Source organism: Chelon labrosus (assembly GCF_963514085.1).
Source record: "Chelon labrosus genome assembly, chromosome: 11".
Lineage (NCBI taxonomy): Eukaryota > Metazoa > Chordata > Actinopteri > Mugiliformes > Mugilidae > Chelon > Chelon labrosus.
Window position 1 is genome coordinate 7,024,074 of NC_140344.1, and position 17,175 is coordinate 7,041,248.

General features: G+C 42.2%; 1 protein-coding gene across 1 annotated transcript; it reads right to left on the bottom strand.

Moving 5' to 3' along the window:
• Window positions 1-1,001: 1,001 nt before the first annotated feature.
• On the bottom strand, window positions 1,002-15,792 carry acanb (aggrecan b). The gene is made up of 17 exons (XM_084555938.1): window positions 14,706-15,792; window positions 13,098-13,481; window positions 12,746-12,920; window positions 12,262-12,389; window positions 11,840-12,133; window positions 11,057-11,272; window positions 10,748-10,922; window positions 10,401-10,528; window positions 10,020-10,313; window positions 9,140-9,250; window positions 8,811-8,912; window positions 7,191-8,354; window positions 6,766-6,924; window positions 6,467-6,549; window positions 6,202-6,346; window positions 5,764-5,946; window positions 1,002-3,455 (listed from the first exon to the last, which is right to left on the bottom strand). Exons 1-17 carry the CDS (start codon window positions 14,776-14,778, stop codon window positions 3,364-3,366), a joined length of 3,906 nt encoding a protein of 1,301 aa, XP_084412064.1. The 5' UTR covers window positions 14,779-15,792; the 3' UTR covers window positions 1,002-3,363.
• Window positions 15,793-17,175: the final 1,383 nt, after the last annotated feature.

The following is a 17,175-nucleotide window of genomic DNA, read 5'->3' on the forward strand; positions in this document are numbered from 1 at the left end:
ACAGAGACTCCCTGTTTCTACGTTACACCACTCTACGCCTGGAAACTGGTCCAGCAACGGCTTCCAAACAAATTGTGATTTCCAAAATCGTACTTGCATGATTTAATGTGAGCACAGAGAAACTTTTAGAAGAAGCATTGACCAGGGAGGAGTTCACTTAGTTTTTTGTATATATATATATACTACATATAGAAAATGTTTTTTAACATAACGCGTTAGTAAGATTTTTGCACAGCCTTTAATTGCTGGATTTTCACCCCTGAAACACTTTCTCTTGATTTGTTCAGTGAATTTCATATTTGTTGAGTACCACAAACCACGACTGCTAGGAGTGCTCACAAGTTGGCTACAGTTTGCCTCACTGTTCAAACAGGAATGCCAGGGGAGAGAGGGGAGATGGGTTACGGACCCATACAAAACGGCCACTGTATGTAAAGCTAACACGCGCCACTCTGTCTGGGCACGATGCTCTTTTAGATGAGTGGAGTCAAACACGTAGCTACACCCTCCTGCATCCGGGTGTGCACAGAAGTCCTAGTGATTATATTGCCGGCAGGTTTTATAAACGCGTCCTATTTACACCTGCTCGCCAAACATGAGGGGACACACACAAACATGCATGTTTAAATGCCTATCTTTGTGAGGACATTCATTGACATAATGCATTCCATAGCTCCCCACCCTAAACATAACCATTGCAACTGAGTGCCTTACACCAGCACTTACTCTAAATCTAATTCTAAATGTAACCCTAAACTGTAAACAGTCATTCATGTTCCCAAAATGTCCCCATTTTGATGGTCGAAAACTCAAACCGAGAGTACCTGCCTGCACAGGCTGCCACATACACCTTAGATTATTGCACACATGTATGTAGAGTGTGACTGAAAGGACAAACGCACCCCAGATGCATATAAACATGCTGCCACACACGACCTAATTTACACGCAGAGCTTTGCCTGCTGGATCCGCACCTACACACACAGAGCTGATCTGTTTGCAGCGACTGCAGTGATGAAGGTAGTCGCTGTAGAGGCCGATGAAGGAGCTATTTATTGTGTGTTTTTTCCCAGTTGAGTTCCACAGGAAGCTAAAAACAAACTAAATGCCAGGTTTGTGCCTCTGGCTCCGAAAGGTTTACCTCAAATTTAACTACTCCAGGGAAAGATGTTTCCAAAGAGCGACAGAAAATATTATGGGATTTTAATAAGTTGAGTAACATGAGATGCAAAGAACCCTTTACAGTTTAGTGTCAGTGACTCTCTATGGGTCAGAGAGCAGTAGGTTTGCACACATTCATTTCACAGACACAGATGATTCCAAGTTTTATTTGGTGTACAGCACAGTACAGTATACTGTTTGTTCACATCAGGATTCAGGATTTGAACAAAGCCACAACAGAAGTGATGTCTGTGTGGGGCAATACTCATATTTTGGTTCATTTGTTAAAAGATATTTCATTTTTTGTTTAACTTCCAGCAAATCACAATTCAGACCCGCCCTAATTTCTAGTTCCCTGATCTTCTTCAGCTGTCATCTACACGATCACCTAGATGTTGCCTTCATGTTGAGAATATTCCAGACCACATCCAAATGGACTGAATTCATTTTTTATTTTAGTTGTACACACTGTACAAACTATAGAGGAACCTGGGCATTTTGCTTTCTGGTATTGTGAGGCTTGCTCCCTTCCTGTAGTCTTTGCTGAATTGTGTGTGTGTGTCTGTGAGAAACTGAGATGTTTAGGTGTTTGAGTCTTTCTGTAAGAAGTCAGATATGGACCTTTATAAATATCTGTATTCTCACAGAGTTAAATCAAATCTTGACCTTAAAAGGTCATCGTCAGCATTTTTATGACCACTCTTCTCCACTGCCTTCCCTGCTTCCAGTTTCTCAATTTCTTAAGAAGCACATTTCTGCCGATAAGACATACAGGTCACATGACATACGGGCAGAAACCTCCACACAGATGCCCAAGGATCTGATTAAATGATCGACTTGCATCTTTTCTACAGTTGCTGTCAAATCGGTTATGCCCAATTGTTATAGCTAATTCATAAGTACAGTTTTTCCCAGCTCATGAAACTAACACAGGTTGATGATGAAATAATCAAACAATTAAATTGTCTGACAGATCCTGCTGTTCAGAGATTTGTAGTGAGAATTATTTACAGGAAGAAACTCGTCACACAGCGTACACAGAACCATTCAGATCCATGACTGACCATGACTGACCATGAAAACACAAACTATGGTTTGTGTTTTCATGGTTGGCTCTTGAAAAGTTACAACAGAAACTCCAACCTGCATCTTTCAGACCATCATATGACCAAATCACAGTGAGGTGAAGTTGAGTGACAAGCCAGTTGTTACTGTTTTTTTTGTCACATGTCAGCTACAGATGAGGATTTGTACATTATAAGTAAAGTGCACTGGATTCCAATGATCACAAGTGACTGAAGACCTCAAAAGTGCACGAGTGCTGACGGTTTCAATCCAGGTTTGTTGTACTTTAGTCATGTCTTGAACTTGGATTTTTATTCATCATCAAATGGAACAGCACAATCATGTCAGTATATCTGACACTATGATGGTGTCATAGCACAGTGGATGTCAAACTTGAGGTTGTGGCAAGATCATTTTTAGTGCTTGAAATATTTTATTGGATCATGGAACATATTTCTTTTGTACCAATGTGTTACCACAAGCAATTTTCTCTTCACATTTAAGGCACTATGATATTTTTTTGTAAGCCTCAAGTTTTCTTGAAACAATCATACTGTCTCCTGTACTGCCGTCGCAACCGAAAAGTTTGACAATCACTTTGTTGGACTAGAATGTAAGAAACCATTCGTTTTACCAGTCTGAAGCACACAGATGTTGTCCTTTGACTCTAAGACCAAATAAAAAAAAAAATTCTAAGAAACACAGAACTAAAAAAAAAATACTGCAATGTAGCAAAAGTCTATTTTAACAATGTGTTTGACAAAATAATTTTTACTGTTTTGGACCATTTCTGTCACCCTTCAGTCTCTTATATCATTGTTAGATGTATTTACCTTATGCTGTGTGCAATACTGACAATATCAAAGTATGTATTATCATATTATATAATTTCAAATACTGGCTATATATTAGATGATATAAATTCAAAGGGAAACCTGCCTTCATAAGGTACAGGGTGACACTCAAAGATCCAAAACATCAGTCAATTACACTATCACTGTCTAATTGAATTTTAGTGTGTGTATATATACATGGCAGGGGATGCTATCTTTTTAGTCGGGCATTTGCATTGATGTCCATGCTTCTTTACAAGAGGGGTCCTTTGTGGCTCTCTGTTGTATGTCCTTTCAGTCCTGCTCAGAGCTGTTTCCTCTGCTCCTGCTGGCTGCTGACTCCTTTACTTCTTCTCCTGAGGGACCTTTTGTGTAGCCTGTTACTGTTGGTGCCGGCTGGGGGAGAAAGGGTATGCATACTGATGACATCATGTAAACAGGAGTTGCCAAGAGACTTATAAATTGCCCTGCAGTGAGCGGTGTGGCTAAACGATCTGTTCCAGAAGCTGCCACAGCCTCTTCATCCTTGAAGAGCTACAGGAGGTGCATTTTATGCCTATGAAGATATTGCACCTCCATCTCTGATACTGAGTTTCACTTTGCCATTTATGTCCCGTTTGTTTAAATCTTCTGCGTGGGACTTGCAGCTATCATACCATCTATGGCTCCTTATTCTGAGGGTAAATTCCCTAACAATCATTCAGGCTGAGACAAGATGAGGATTTTCCCTGTTCCTGTGCAATAGAGAAGATTAGGTAAAGAAGTGTGTATACTGTGTTGGTGTTGATTAAAGAATAAGGTGCAACTAGAAATTGTAGCCCGCACCTCACCCACAGCCCCAGGAATCTGGAGAACGCCACCAAACGAGAAATCAGGGTAACACCTCTATGAGATGTTGTAGTATATTGGTTTATACTGGACAAAATTTAGTGACGTTGTCATTGTGACTATGTACCTTTGCCACAACCACTTAACACGCGACTACAAAATCAACTTAACAGACCTGATCTTGGATCCACTGGACCTAAAATTTCGAATTTTCTACGTTTCTGTATTAAACAACTCAAACCCTCAGGACATTGTCCTGTCCTGAAAATACACAAAGAGAACCCAATCAAACTAAATTATTATATTTCCATTGTTTGTTTATTTAGGAAAATTAGACAATATTATATATCAGTGAAGTGCCAAAGTAAATGCACCTCTAGGATTCCAAGTTAATTTCAAGGTCAAATTAGGGTCCATTCGTTCAAAAGTGTTTCCAATGTGATGAAACTCAAGTGTTGTTCAATGCCTGGTTCGTTTGAAAATGTCTGATCTTCACAATACATTTTTGTGGAAGTGTATGTTGGCACAGACAAAGGAGCTTTCTGAGGACCTCTGAGGTCCTCAGAAACAACAGCTCATTTAGGACCTCTGAGGACCTAAATGAGCTGTTGTTACAGGCTGGAAAGAGTTCACATGGGAATATATATTCACAAGTCCACAATTAGGCAGACTGTGAAGAAATGGAGGAGATTTTGGACTATAGTCACCAGTGGCGGGCCGTGCATTTTCCACCTAGGCCGTCAATGACCTCCAACCTCATTCAAAACACCTCTTAATACCATCGTTATGACGCCACTGCTGTAGAAACCATTAACATCATACGGACATGCAATAAAACAGGACGTTGCATCGTAGACATGTATCTCATATAGCGAGATGAATTCCATTACTAAAGCAAGAAACCCACTTAGAACAATTCAAAAAGTCTCCTCTCACTCAATGCAGGCCCAGCTGTGCTGCAAGCTGCAGCTGCGCACCAGTGCCACATACGTCAAATCCAGCAGAAGCATCAATGTCGACCCAATAAAATGACAAAAATATACATAAAAGACGTAAATATAATTCATTTTACTCACCAGAACTTAAGAAACAATTTAGAGTTCTCCTCATAGCGCTCATAGTTGCTGTTTAGGCCAGCAGAGAAGGCTTTGCTGGCCTAAACAGCCCACCACTGACAGTTACCCTCCACAGGAGTGGTTGACTGACAAAGATCTCTCCGAAGGCAAGAGACAGACTAGTCTGGAGATCACTGAACAACCATGGCGTGCATGGCAGAATGACAAGGACAAAGCCACTGTTCTCCAAAAAGAACAGCTCTGCCCGCCTGCAGTTTGCTAAACATCATGTGGACAAGCCAGAATACATTGGGAAATGTTTTGTGAACAGACAAGGCCAAAGTAGAAATCTTTGTTAAATCAGAGGCATCATGTTTGGAGACAACACAACACTGAATTCCAGCATCAGAACCTCACCCCGTCCACGAAACATGTGGTAATGTGAGGAAACCCACCAACATCTCAGACCTAAAGTAGTTCTGTACTGAGGAAAGGGCTTAAATTCCTTCCAAGCTGCTGCAGCTGATCTGTCAGCAGTTACCAGAAACATTTAGTTGCTGTTATTGCTGCACAAGGGAGCCAAGTATAGTATAATATTTCCGTTTCATTTATTTGATGGGGTTCTCTTTGTCTACTGTCAGGACTTCTGTGGAAATCTGCTGATGTTTTGAGTCACTTTTACACAGAAATGTTGAAAATTCTGAGTGGCCCTAAATACTTTTAAGTGCCACTGTAAAATCAGGACTCTGGCAAAAAAAATTAATAAATAAGTTACATTTTAAATTGGACATTAATATCATATATTTCCCTTGTGAGCTTACCTTGTGTACATTCCACTTGTGGCTCTTCCCACTGTCCGTTTGTCATACAGCGTATGACAGGCAGGTGGCGCTGTGTGTAGCCTGCATCGCACTGGTAGCGGATTATTGAGTTGACTGCGTAGTGCTCTCTGCTGCTGCCCATAGGCCGTCCATGTTCCACGTTGGGGGGAGCTCCGCACATGACTTAAAATAATAAAAAGTAATTATTATTGGATGCTCAGATTCTAGTGCTAGTTGATCGCTATAAAGATTCTTCTAATCCAGTTTACTAGTTAATTACTGTCTCTTAACCCCATTAACAAATTCAGCATGGATATAGACGTGGATTATTGAGGTGCACATGGCAATGTCACTGACTAACCTTTCTGATAGAGGTTGTCTCAAACCAGGTTTTTAGTAATCTAACTGTATGTTCTACATCCAACCCAGCAATCTTACCAGGTCCAGTCTTGCAGGTGAAAGGAAGGTGGTAGTTGCAGGGCACATCATTCCACTGTCCACCCTCATGCCAGATCATCACCACGCAATCTTCTCCAGAGTCGAAGTAATTATCTGGCTGGTTGGGCCTCCAGTTCTCAAAGTTCTAGGCAGAGAACAGTAATGCAAAGGTGCAAGGAAAAGCAATCACTCAGAAAGATTAGGTTTGACAGTGACATATCTGACATCCTGACTACACAACAGATTTGTCTACACCTGAACTTACCAGAGGACTGCCGTCTGTCCAGCGGAACTCATTATTCACATCCTTGTCATTAAGTCCAATCCACTGGTAGTCGTGACCATTGGCTGTATAGCAATAAAGAAGAGAAAAAAACATGTCAATCATAACTTACACTGGTACACTTCATATTGGAATGAAATGTTTTGATTTTTCTGTTGGGACACAGTCATTCAAGGTTCAGGCAATGATCCCTCACCAACATAGGTGAGGGATCATTGCCTTGGTCTTTGACGTGTCCTGTAAATGGCAGATTGCTATCCAGTACTCAAACAACTACTCACAGTTGACAAACTGCTGCTCCTCCTGGGAGCTGATGCTGACCAGGTGGGCGTTGAGCTCCTGACAGCGTTGCTCTGCCTCAGACCAGGTGTCTCTCTCAGCAAAGTGGATGTAACAGCTGCCCATGAACTCCAACCAGCCCTCAGCACAGCCTTGCTCAGCTACAGACATTTGAACACAAATTTAAAAAATGGATAAAAGATTTTTATTCATGTCCAATTCTAGATTTTCATCTATGTGGCATGAAAGATTCTGTCCATGGTTAGTATTTTGGTGACTCACGTGTTGAGCAGTTAAAGTTAACAAGAACTGACACTTTGGTGGACAAATTTGTCTTTCCCAAAATCTTAACCCTGTGTACACGGCAGTTTATTTTTCCAAACCGTATACAGTTAACTCAAGAAGGCTATTAGAAATGTAAACGTACCTTCCACTACTGCAGGCTGCTCCACAACAGTAGGAATTGCTAGTGACACTGATGGGGCTGTAGTTTGGCTGGGGTAGCCTGGGTCTGGAGTCACTACATAAACTTTAGGTCCTGTGTCTCCCTCCCGACCATACTCCCCAAGTCCTGAGTGACCAAGGGAAGCAATGTACTCTGTGTAGGTCATGGTAGAACCAGGCGGCAGGGCAATAGAGAGTTCCTCAACAGTCGGCCTTTCAGGAGAAGCTGCACTTCCTAAGAGGAACTCATGGTGGATCCCTGACCCACTTCCTTCCCCGCTTACCTCCACCACACCCCGGCCTTCGGGTGATCGGTCAGGATGGTGTTTCAGTGGCACTTCTATCAACTCCTCAGTTGTTATGTAGATGACATCACCACTATGCTGGAAAGAGTCTCCAGAGGCAGAGCCGCTGCCTGAACCACTAGATAGAAAACCACTGGGTAAGCCACTGTGGAACCCTGATCCAAAGGGATGATACCCAGACACCTCTTGCTCTCCAGACTGCTGGATTGTCAGGTCAACACCACTGTGGTCAACAAATGTAATGCCGGAAAACTCTCCTGAGCCTGATGCTGACATTCCTCCTGATCCAGACACACTTGATTCCAAGAAGCCTCCGCTGATGTCGATTCCACTTAGCTCCTGCTCACTTGGCTTTTTGTCGCTTTTTGAAAGGTCCACTAATTTTCCATCCACCATAATAATTGTCAAGTCTTCACCACTACCGCTGATGTCTCCACTGACACTGGTAAAACCTGATCCTGATATACCAAAGCCAGAGTACTGTCTCTCAAGCCCCTCCCCAGATCCAGATCCAAGCCCGGATGCAGATCCAAACCCAGATGCAGATCCAAAACCAGATCCAAATCCAGATGCGGATCCAGATCCAAATCCAGATGCAGATCCGGCTGCAGATCCAGATGCACTACCCATCTCTCCGGAGGTGAAGATGATGGCACTTCCCCCCTCTGCCTCCTCTGGACCTCCAGAAGCAGACTGGTCTCCAGAGGAGACAACAGTGTGTTCACTGAATGTGACTTCTTGGCCAGAACCAGATGCATCACCACTGGTGGTGGAGGTGCTTGACTCTCCAGAGATCTCCCCGCTGGCTGAGTGGTCGGCTGAACCAGAGCCTGATGTATCCACTGGCACTGGAGGTAAAATGGATTTTACTGTGGAATATAATAAGAATCCAGATGAGAGCACATTAAATTACTTTGATAAAGAAAATTAAACATTGTCATTTTTTTAACTGGAGTAATTATCACCACTGTCTAAGAAAACATCCTTTATATAGGGCTTTTAATGTGTAACTAATGGTTTTATTAACAACAGTTAAAGGATTTACTGACACTATAGTTACCAGCCTTTTGAAGAAACGTTTGGTTTTAAATTAACTTGATGGGTTAAGTAGTCAGGTCTGCAGCCATAAATGTTAATGTAATATATAGTATATAATAAATGTAATAGATGTCTCAGATGGTGGAGGTAGTCCTAAATCACCTTTATATAAAAAATATACCCATTTTGATTTTTACAAGCCATTAACAGCGAGAGCTTATTAGACAGATTTGATTGGTGGTCGATTTCAGCAGTCTTACCAGTGGGAGCAACTTGCTGAGTTGTGATAGTCGTCTCGTTGATAAACTCAGTAATATTCACACTGGTTTCAGTTTCATTGTAGCCTACAATATCTGTTTCTGCTGCAGACAAACAAGACAAAATATAAGATATGAGCAGTGCAGCATTAACAACACAAATGTTTGCATTTAGACATCTTATAGTGCAAAGTGATTATCATCTAACTGAGAAACCGTCCCCTTTGCAAATAATCTAAACCCATATTTAAATGTTGATAACAAAATGAATTAACAAACTTCTCAAGTCAAGATCTTTGCATTTATATAGGAGGACAAGTTTCCTGTCTTACCGGTGGGAGCAATGTGATCAACTGTGATCGTTGTCTTGTTGATAGCAACCTCAGTCACTATTGTCAGATTTACACTGGTTTCATTGCCAGCATCAATGGCAGGAATTTCAGCTGAAAAAAAATATAAAAAGAAGTACCAGACTCATAACTCATTGTTTAACCATCAAACAATAATTTCAGAATTCATACAATATGTGTACATTTGTAATACAAGTTGCGCTCCTCTACAATCTTCACATGTATCCTTTGGTTCCTGGAGACAAACCCCTTGGGGTTCACATACCTCTGTTTAGGTAAGTGTGAAATTTTTTACTGTTGTGTCAAATTCACTTAAGTAATTTAGGTGAGTGTCATACAGCAACCAGGGAACCCATTGGTTATTGTGTAATGACATTAAGTCCCTGGGAAAAAAGGCCAATGCTTTGAGACTTCTGGTGTGGCCCACAGCTATTTGGATAACATGTTTCATGTGCTTGTCATCAAGTGACCAGCAGTGGCACCTTAGAGGCAAGAATGGAGTGGAAGCTGAGAGAGGATGCCCAGCCTAGACTATACAGTTTACTCTCGGTTAACAGTTTAAAACCACAGCGTTTTTTCTTGACAAACACAACCTGTTAACTCACTGACAAGGAGTGTACCTCATGTCTCTTTTTTAATCTCCACATTGACTGTTTATCTGCCTGCAACCAAAGCCTGCTCAAACCTGAGTGAGCAAGCTCCTACCTTCGGTGAGGGATATCACTGAGTCCATTCTAACAAAATCTGTAAATTATAGATTAAATGGAGGCCCTGGGAAGGTTGTGAAGTATTGTCAATGCGCAATACTCTTAGGCTTAAGGGGGTTTATGATAAAACGTGCCAAAAAGTAGTCATCTCCTACCTTTAAAACAGTAGGCATCATAGCGCGAGTGTTCATCAGGGAATCCTGTCTGGTTGGGGAAGGCATAGATGATTTGGACCCCGACCTGGCCCCCGCCACAGTGAAACCTGGGAGTTGTGACGGGATAGCGGACGCTGCGGTCCATCAGCCAGCCTGGACGGCACTTATCAAATCCCTGATTCCAGGCGGCATACAGCTCCCCTGGTGTGGCCAGTGTGGTGTTGAGTTTCTGACAGTGCTGCACGGCTTCCTCATAGGAGAAACTGTCATAATCGCTGGTGAAGAAGACCTCGCCTGACAGACAGAGTAATGCTCAACTTAGATTCCTTCAAAGATTATTACCCTGACCTCTTCAGGATTTGACAGCGTTCATCTTCTCACCTCTAAGACGTTCCACATAACAAAATACATCGTAATGTTCACTTGCTGGTCTCAGGCCGTAGGATCTGACTCCTGGGAGATGTGGCAGATTACCAGCACAGTTTTCTCTGGGTGACACAATGGGATACCTGATATAAAAGAGAGTGTCAGTACAATGCCTTAAGTCTAATGTTTTAAACAGTGATCGTACACTTGAATCTCATTCTTCTCAGCCATGAAGAGTTTCTGATTTATTTTTCCTAATTATTAGGGTTGTAGTATCATACTATGAATCATATAAAGGATGGATCAGCTCAGTGCACACTATGGCAATCACAGTGTATAAATTGATATATTGGAGAGCTCACCGAACAGTTTGGTCGCGCAGCCAGCCGGCGTCACATTGGTGCAGGCCTTTCTCAAAGGCTGCCTGCAGTTGTTGGGCGCTGGCAATGACTGCCCCAATACTCTGGCAAGCCTGCTGAGCCTCCAAAAAGGTTAATGTATATCGACCAGTAATGGGTCGGTAGTGGAACACCACGCCTGGGACATGAGAAGGAGGAAAGACAGAGAGTGTCGTCTTATTGTATAGTACAGTCATTTATTTTACATTCAGTTTACAGAAAAAAATAGGTTCCTCAGTGTTTTGTTATTGACCAAGCACACAAAAAACTCACCGGTGGGACCCATGGCTGCATCCACGTCTGTCAGTCCAGGTACAGATATCACAGGAGTCATGGGTAGTGGAGAGACAGTATCTATTCCTCCAGTCTGGATCTCATTAGCCCCAGGTTGAGTGATGAGCCCTGGGTACCCACCAGGAGCAGGTGTTTGGTGGATGATGTCTGGGAAAGGGGTGGTCCTCACAGGTACTGCACCTTCATCATCACCATCTAAAAACACAGAAGACATTTTCTTTGGCATTAGTAGTAGACATGTATATATATATGTATATATATATACAGTATAAAACATTTCAGAAACAGAGGATTATACGCATGTGTAAAAATCATAACAAATTGCTGCCGACTAATGATTAAATGCTCCTTTAAACAGTGCCAAAAAAGTCCCCTACATTTATCACATCTTCAGCTCCATAAAATAAGACTAAAGGGTTGCAAATTATGCACCAAAGATTAGAACCTCCTTGGGGAGTGACAGATGAAACCTGTTTTATTTAAACATGACATGACCTCTCCAAGAGAGTCTCCATTCCACCATAGGATCTGCAAGTAGTCCTTGCTCATATTTGAGCTCGATGAAAGGGATGCCAGGAAAAAGCCTTTGTTTTCCAAAATGAACAGCAAAAGTGAAGTTTGCCAATTAACATACAGTCCAAGCCCAGACCTCTTGACAAAAGTGTCACAGTGAAGCACGGTGGTGGAAATATTGTCTTTTTGGCATCCAAACTTTCTGTCGCACAGCATAAAGGTATCTGCATATTTTCCCGAAGAACTCACCCTGGAAGCAGATGGCATCATAGCGAGAGTCTGGGTAAGGGTATCCCGTCTGGTTGGGGAACAGGTAGACGGTTCTTACTCCCAGGAGCCCCCCTCCGCACTGGGGCCTGGCGATGTTGATGGGGTAGCGTACGCTCCTGTCTGCCAGCCAGCCAGCATTACACACATCCATGCCACCCTTCCAGGCAAGGTAAAGCTCTCCGGTAGTGGCGAGCCTGGCGCCCAGTTTGACACACTGATCTTCTGCTTCATAGAAGCTAAACTTTTCTACAGACATGGAGTAGAAAACTCTGCCTGGGAGGAGAGAGGATTTAAGAGGAAATGAAAAAGGTGTGATGTGAAATTATGCGGTTGTGTTTATGCTTTAGAGCTCTCGTGCGGGTGAGGTTGCTTTCGTTACAGCTCGTGTCAGATGAACATACCTGACAGCTTCTCAGCAAAACAATAAACGTCGTAGGTCTCGTTGACGTCCCTCACGCCATAGGTTCTTACGCCAGGAAAGTTTTCCTTGTCTCCATAGCAACGCTCACGGGGTTCATGGATGGGGTACCTTGAGGGTACAAGCGAGATTTCAGTCACCACAGTCTGATTAGTGGCTGGCAGAAATGTCCTTTACTAGCCACACAAATTAACCACTATTCTGGTCAGTCATCTTAGATATTTAACGTGAAGCAAAAGCCAACCACCACTGGTTAGTTTGGTTAAGCATAAAGACTAAAAACACAGAAACACCTAGCCAGACTCTCTCCAAAGTTAATATTCTATTTCTGTCTTTATTTATCTGTAGAGAAACTGAAGGTGTGGCTCAATGGAAATTCAAAATGAGTTTGAGCGTGATATGGTTAGCATGTTAGTATTCTCCAGGGTTCTCCAACTTAATGAGCAGTTTAGAAGTTTAATGACTACCTGACTGTCTGATCAGAGAGCCATCCAGCATCACACTGGTGGTATCCATCGTCGTAAGCAGCCTGGAGCTGGGCTGGAGTAGCAATGGTGGCACTGTTCTGGATACAGGCTGCCTTGGCCTTCTCAAAGGTCAGGGTGTAGCGGGTGGAGATAGCACGGTAGTGGAACACAATACCTGTGGGACACACAAATCGTTTTGAATGATAGTCTCTGATAACTTTGCTTATTGGAACTTTCAGTTTGATAAAACTCCAAGAGTGAGTTTGATATTTGTGTGAACAGAGATGACATTTGCAGATTTTATGCTGTAATGAGCTAAACTAAATGAAATTGTTAATGTTCTGGCCCATACCCTGAACCTTGATGTGAACAGAGTCATAGTTGTCCTCGATGCCGTGCGTCACCTCGCAGCGGTAGAAGCCAGAATCTTTGGACCTCAGCTCTGTGATTTGCATGGTGGCATCAGTGGGCACCTGAGGATAGTTGACCATCGTCACTCTGTCCAGATACTCTGTCTCCACGTGAACTTTCCCTTGTGATGCCACCAGGATCGTGGTCACTTTCTCCTTGGTGACAAAGGCCCATTTAATGCGGTGAGAGAGCGGGGCGATGGTCGGGGCTCCGGGGTCGTTGATGGTGTTGTCCTGGAAGTAACACGGCACCACTACCTTGCCCCCTAGCAGAGGATGGAGAGGCATCTCCACAGGGATGCTGACACGCAGTGTGCCATCCATGTCTGCGGTAAAGATAGGTCAATGTTGTTTTTTATTTATTAATAACGGTTCTAAAGTTTCCAGCAGGACATTACTGACTCCGTAGCGTTGTGATAGTGGGAAACACGGCAGCAGAACTCAGGGAAAGTGTATTTTTTTTCAGAGCAAAGAATGGTTTTCTCACTGCCCACATTGCAAGGCTTAAGATTTCTAAAGTGACGGTGCATGGCACTCAAAAACACTTTGTGGAAACTGAATCAGTTCCAAACAAAACACAATCAGACAGACAAAAGTAGCATCACCTTAGAAGATCATTACCTCAAGCTTTATACATATAAAGAAACTGCTAAAGAACTCACACCTTCAATCAGTAAAAGTGACGTTCTAAAGAGGGCTCTCTCACTGTGTCTCATGGGTAGCGTCTGTTAACCACCTCTCATTAGACGACACAAGGCAATGAGGGTGGGCTAAGACACGCCAGCATTTAACAACTCCTGTTGAAGGGCTGCCGCCACAACAAGTTCTTTGAGTCATTGTCAGATCCTGCTGGGATCCACTCTAGTCTCAAGACATCATGATATTTGTGTACATTGTTCAACTTCCAACTCAAACTGCTAAGGTAAAGCTAGAGTGTCATACCTTTTGACCCCTTACACAGCCTTTATGGAAAAGGTAAATAAACTGAACTAATAAGATTAATTTGCTACCAGAATCTACAGATGACTCTGTATATGACATCTCTACTCTCTCTATGTCATATTGTTCTTATACTGTTTGCCACTGATGTGGGGGACAATTACATCTCTAAAATGTCTAGACAAATTAAAGATGTTAAAAAGTTGTGTTTCTGGTGCAACTTCAGCAACTTCAGGTGCATGGAGGAGGAAAAGGAATATGAAAAAGTCTGACTCCATCAACAACTGTAGTATGTAGAACAACTGTATTAAACAGGTGCATTTTGGGTAAATAGTGAAAAGAGATTTTTAAAAAGCGTATATGTCTGGTACACCAACATATATGATTAGCTATTAATCACATTGTGTGCACAAAAGAGAATGAGAAAGAGTGACTGATCCTTCCATTATATTCATTGTCTTCAAATGGATTAAAGATTCACAAGTCATCCATGTTATAGCAGTCATGAAGATAAGAGGTGATATGTCATAGAAACCTTACTCCCACACTTCCACAAAATACCATCTGAGAAAACTAAATTGCAACAGCAGTTCTGCACGGTGGGCACTTACCATCCTGGTCTCCAAGCGATATTGTTGCCGAGATGAGGGGCAAGGACACACACAGCAGAAGCAGAGGGGTCATCGTTACCTGAAAAACACACTGGAATCACGTTTGTGTTGACAAAATGATGAGTAAAGGACGGGAGTTTAAACTCGCTGAAGATGTATTTAAAGTTTATAGTGATAAAGTGTCTTCTCAAGTCTTGCCTCAGTTTCTGATCATGTCTGATAAATTAGACTGCATGTATGAGTGAATGAACAGCGACAGGAATGTCAGAAGGAATGAGTGGTCTTATTTATTTGCTACAATTTCCTCAGACTCAACATGCCGCCATGTGTTTTCCCAACTCTTGTACAGTTCTATATTGCACGTTTTCCAGCACATTTAGTGCGTGTGGTTGTAGCGTCAGCCTCATTAGTTAATATGGATAGGATGTCAGGAGTCTTTAGTATCACGAGGATATGCTCGCTAAGGAACTAAAGCCCCTCTGTCTCTGGACACGGGAAATATGTTTAGTTAAAGAAGTTCAGGCAAAATGAGTCACTCTCGTCAAAACGCTTTTCCATTTGTTGAAAACTTCTGGCTAGGCTCTTTGTGAATGAAATCTAGTCCATATAGGGCAATCCGTGCCCTCCACATTGTGCTTTTTAGTTAATGATACAAGAAATAGGAGGAACCATTTCCCTGACTTTCATCTAATGTTTTCATTCAAGTCAAATCTGTCCAGTACTTTGTCTCATGACCAGACAGCTGTTTGTTTCTGCCAGTTATTGTGCTAAACTAACAACTATGGTGTTAGCATTGTCACCTCGAGCATGTTGGGAAATTGACATGATGTTGGAATTTAGTTTAAAAGGAATGGCTGCTGTTGTTCTCTGTGAATTTTCATCTATGGCCAACGCCAGTGAACCATAAAACACAGCTCCTACTGTACATAAATGCAGCTCCTGGGGTTATTTTTATTCACAAAAGCCAAACAAAATAACAGCAACTGGCACCTTAAGTTCAAAAACATCAGTTCTACTATCACAAACTAACATCCGTCAAACCCTGATTACCACATTGCTTGTTTTTTTTCCCCTTAACTTTCCACTGCTGTGACGTGCAGCCCAGTCAAACACACGGAACCATTGCGAGTTCCAACTGTAACCTCATTGTGCTGCATTCACAAGTCCCGGGACAGGGTGCAGAATGCTCCCAGTTCACTCTAAACTGCCACAGAGAGTCATTTACAACCAGTAAACCCGAAGCTTACGGTCACAAACGTAATGGCAGCGTGGTAAAAAGACCACGTCAAAAGATAAAGTGACTCAACGGAAAATATAAAAATAAATCACTGTTCTGTATTAATTCTGTATATATCGGTATGTGTACTCTACATGATTGAGAGTGTGTGTTTGTGTGTGGGCTGCTAGCATTCTCAGAGTTCCTTCCAGCAGAGTTCCTTCCAGCACATACAGTACAGTAGGACTAATATTTGCTCTGCTGTCTAAGATCTGTCTGGGAGTGAATGTTGGCTCAGTTTGGTAGGAAACACAAAATATCACACAGTATGTGCGGACAGATGGACGAATCTGTCCTGGAGCAGCCCCGCACACTCTGATACCTTTGTCAGGAGTGACGCTTTTTTTTTCACTGACATGTTATTTTTGGCATCCTGAGTGACCCCTGACCTCTGGCCTTATTTTACTTTTCTAGTTTCCCTTCATTCTAATTTTCCCTTCTTCTGTATTTTCAGCGTTTCTCAAATATTTTTGAGCTCAAATTGTTGGGCTTAATTAGATTTAATTTCAACGACAACTTTTTTGAATGAGTTTCAACTTATTACGACACTGCTTATGCATTACGCTGCAGGAATAGAAAGTGAGAGATGAATGAACGTGCCCTTTGACCGTGGAAAGTTGAGTCAAGTGTGTTCAACTGTTTGATTTTAAACCAAAAACTGCTCATCACTGACTTTGCATTCTGCTGCGGCTGCATGCCAGCTGTCTTGCCATATCAAACGCATACTATGCTGTGTATCTTCATTAAAGGGCAATAGTTGTTTCCTCCTGATTTAACTTCTAATCTCTGAAGTGATGTAGAGGTGTGTCAGTGCAATTTTAGCACCATCGTTGGGTGTGGCTGCAGCCTTGCACGTTTGACGGTGATGCCCACTGTAGTCAGATGGCTGAGAGACTTGGAGATATCAACTAAAATGTTTTGTTACTGGTAAAATGTTTTTCTAAAGGGCTAAAATAGATTACACCTATATAAAGGACAGCATTTCTCTGGCTGTGGTTTTACTTAAAAGTACTACATTTTATATTTTCTACATCAAATAACTGTCATACATATGTCACACCGATCCTTCTAGTGATCAAACCATTCTCACTCTCTCACAATGCATTAAAACAGAGATCACCAGCATACTTCTTGCCCAATTTCTCCAGCCAAGTTGACTGAAACCTTGCCTCTATACTACCTACTACCCAATCA